The sequence below is a fragment of the Acanthochromis polyacanthus genome, chromosome 13 (genome assembly GCF_021347895.1).
Source record: "Acanthochromis polyacanthus isolate Apoly-LR-REF ecotype Palm Island chromosome 13, KAUST_Apoly_ChrSc, whole genome shotgun sequence".
NCBI lineage: Eukaryota > Metazoa > Chordata > Actinopteri > Pomacentridae > Acanthochromis > Acanthochromis polyacanthus.
Window position 1 is genome coordinate 29982083 of NC_067125.1, and position 2987 is coordinate 29985069.

Below are 2987 nucleotides of genomic sequence, written 5' to 3' on the forward strand. Positions count from 1 at the left end.
ACATCTAACCATAAATGTTAACAGAAAGCAGTTTACATGTGCAAAAAGTGTACATTTATTGTGCATTACAAACATTTTTGTTTGGACACTGTGTACATGCAAAGTATCACACTGTACACGAATTGTAAGTTGTTAGATTGTCTTGTAACTGTTGGAAAGAAAAACTTCATTCCCACATATCTGGGAACAAAGGAGATTAAAATATTAAATAGTAAGGCCAAAATGAAGATGCAGCTACTTCATTGCATTCACGTTTCTTTTAATGAACATTAACATGCTCTGCTTCAGTTCTTTGACTTTCAGTCCATATATGATTGGGTCCAAAACTGGGGGGAAAATTAGAATGGACACCCCACAAGCCCTTCTCAGGAGAGGAGACACACTGTCCAAGCGATGAGCAATAAGTGTGAAGTCAGTGGAGATTTGTAAAATGAGGAACACAACTAAATGTGTACCACAAGTCTGCATGGCTTTTTGCCTGGCATCACGCTGATTAGTCATGATGCAGGTACGCAAGATTTGTCCATAAGTATACATCAGTATTGACAGAGAGCCTGCATGAATCACAAAAGTAACTGCAAATCCATAGTAGTTGTTTACAGTGATGTCCTCACAGATGAGTTTCAGTAATGACGGATTGTTACAGTATAAATCCACTATACTTGTTCTGCAAGCTTTCAAACGTGCAGTCAGTATTATCACTATAATTATGAAGGAGAAACTCAAAACCCATACTAAAATCACGATTCTTATTAAAGTGTGTGGAGTCATGATGGCGTTATACCTCAGTGGACAACATATAGCAACGTATCTGTCATATGCCATAGCGCTCAAGATCAACAAATTCCCTGTGCCATAAAGATGAATGAGAAAAGCCTGAGTAAAACATGCAGGAAAGGAAATCACTCTGTTCTGTGTCACAATGCTGAGAAGAACCTGAGGAAAAAAAGCTGTGGCACCAATCATGTCACTAATGGGCAAGTTGAACAGCAGGATAAACATGGGCTTATGCAGTCTTTTTCTTACAGCAATAGTTATTAAAATCAACAGATTGCAAAATACGATAAATAAGTAAGTAATTGTTCCAAATATAAACGCTGGATAAGTATGTGTAGTCGATAAGTTCAGTGTTTCCAGTGTTAGTAAGTTCCTTGAAGATGAATTTCCATCCATAATTATACAGGTTTTTGATATTGTTGGCTTTCCTTATATCCCACTAACTGTTAAAGTAGCTTCACCTGAAAGAAATGTTCTCATTAACAAACAATTTCAAATGAAGTGCAACACATTGAATGAAATGTCGGTGTGGTTTACTACCTGTTGCAGTGTGTTTTCCGATCATCACCCTGTGTCGTAGTGACCAATGAACAAGGTTTTATATCTGACAAACATGACTCTTGAGACAAGGGAGGAGAATTGTGCAATGAGAGCCTGAGTCCTTGCATGTAGTTGAACGTGCACAATCGATACATGCTTTTATTTTGATATTTTTTTTTCTTTTTGTCTCACCAGTACATTTTCCATGATTTTCTTTTGATGATGTGTGTACTTTACCACACAACTCAACATGAAATATTTGCTGTTAACCAAATGGGTGGCTTTGCCAAAGAAACAAGAGAAGTATTTTAAATCAGGATGAAGTAAATGATCAAACAGTCATTGTTTGACACTTTAAATCAGTAATCTCAGTCAGTGAAGTAAGGATCAAACGATATGGGTTTTTCAAAAAACTTGGTGTCACAACTCAGAGTAAGACATACTTCAATATTTTTTTTATTATTTATGTCAAATACAACTTTGTAACATTTTCTCTCTGGTGTTAATAAGCTATTTTTATGAACTGATCAGATAGTGTCATTGGTGGGATGTTGCTCAAACATGTATATATATATTTAAAAAAAACTAAAAAACTTAGAATCTAATAGAGATTAATTGGTCAATCCCTATGTACATTGTGTTGCCAAAAGTATTGGGACATCTGCCTTTACACACACAAACTTTAATGACATACCATTCTTAATCCACAGGGTTTAAAATAGAGTTGTCCCACCCTTTGGAGCTATAACAGCTGTAGCTCTTCTGGGAAGGCTGTCCACAACGTTCAGGAGTGTGTTTATGGGAATTTTTGACCATTCTTCCAGAAGCACATTTGTGAGATCACACACTGATGTTGGACCAGAAGCCCTGGCTCTCAGTCTGCGCTCTAATTCTTTCCAAAGTTGTTCTGCCAGGTTGAGGTCAGGACTCTGTGCAGGCCAGTAAAATTCATCCACACCAGACTCTGTCATCCATGTCTTTATGGACCTTGCTTTGTGCACAGGTGCGTAGTATTGCTGGAAGAGGAAGGGGTCATCCCCAAACTGTTCCCATGAAGTTGGAAGCATTAAAATTGTCCAAAATGTCTTGGTATGCTGAAGCATTCAGAGTTCCTTTCACTGAAACTAAGGGGCCAAGCCCATCTCCTGAAAAACAAGCCCACACCATAATCCCCCCTCCACCAAACTTTACACTTGGTGCAATGTAGTCCGACAAGTACTGTTCCCTGACAGCTGCCAGACCCAGACTGGTCCATCAGATTACCAGACACATAAGCATGATTTGTCACTCCAGAGAACACGTCTCCACTGCTCTAGAGTCCAGTGGCGTTCTGCCTTACACCGCTGCATACGACACTTTGCATTGCACTTGGCTTGGATGCAGCGGTTTGATCATGGAAACCCATTTCGTGAAGCTTTCTATGCACTGTTCTTGAGCTAATCTGAAGGCCACATGAAATTTGGAGCTCTGCTGCTGCTGATTCTGGAGAAAGTTTGCCATTTCTGCACACTGTGCGCCTCAGCATCCGCCAACCCTGCTCTGTGAGTTTATGTGGCTTACCACTACATGGCAAAGTTGCTGTTGTTCCCAGTTGCTTCCACTTTATTATAATACCACTAACATATATTCCTCAATATTTAGTTTCGAGAAAAATTTCATGAATGGACTTA

The 2987-nt window shown here is 39.0% G+C and overlaps 1 protein-coding gene across 1 annotated transcript; it reads right to left on the reverse strand.

Moving 5' to 3' along the window:
- Window positions 1-222: 222 nt before the first annotated feature.
- LOC110969077 (olfactory receptor 52B2-like) lies at window positions 223-1173 on the reverse strand. The gene has a single exon (XM_022219112.2). The coding sequence runs from the start codon at window positions 1171-1173 to the stop codon at window positions 235-237; it is 939 nt and encodes a 312-aa protein (XP_022074804.2). The 3' UTR covers window positions 223-234.
- Between the last annotated feature and the right edge of the window lie 1814 nt (window positions 1174-2987).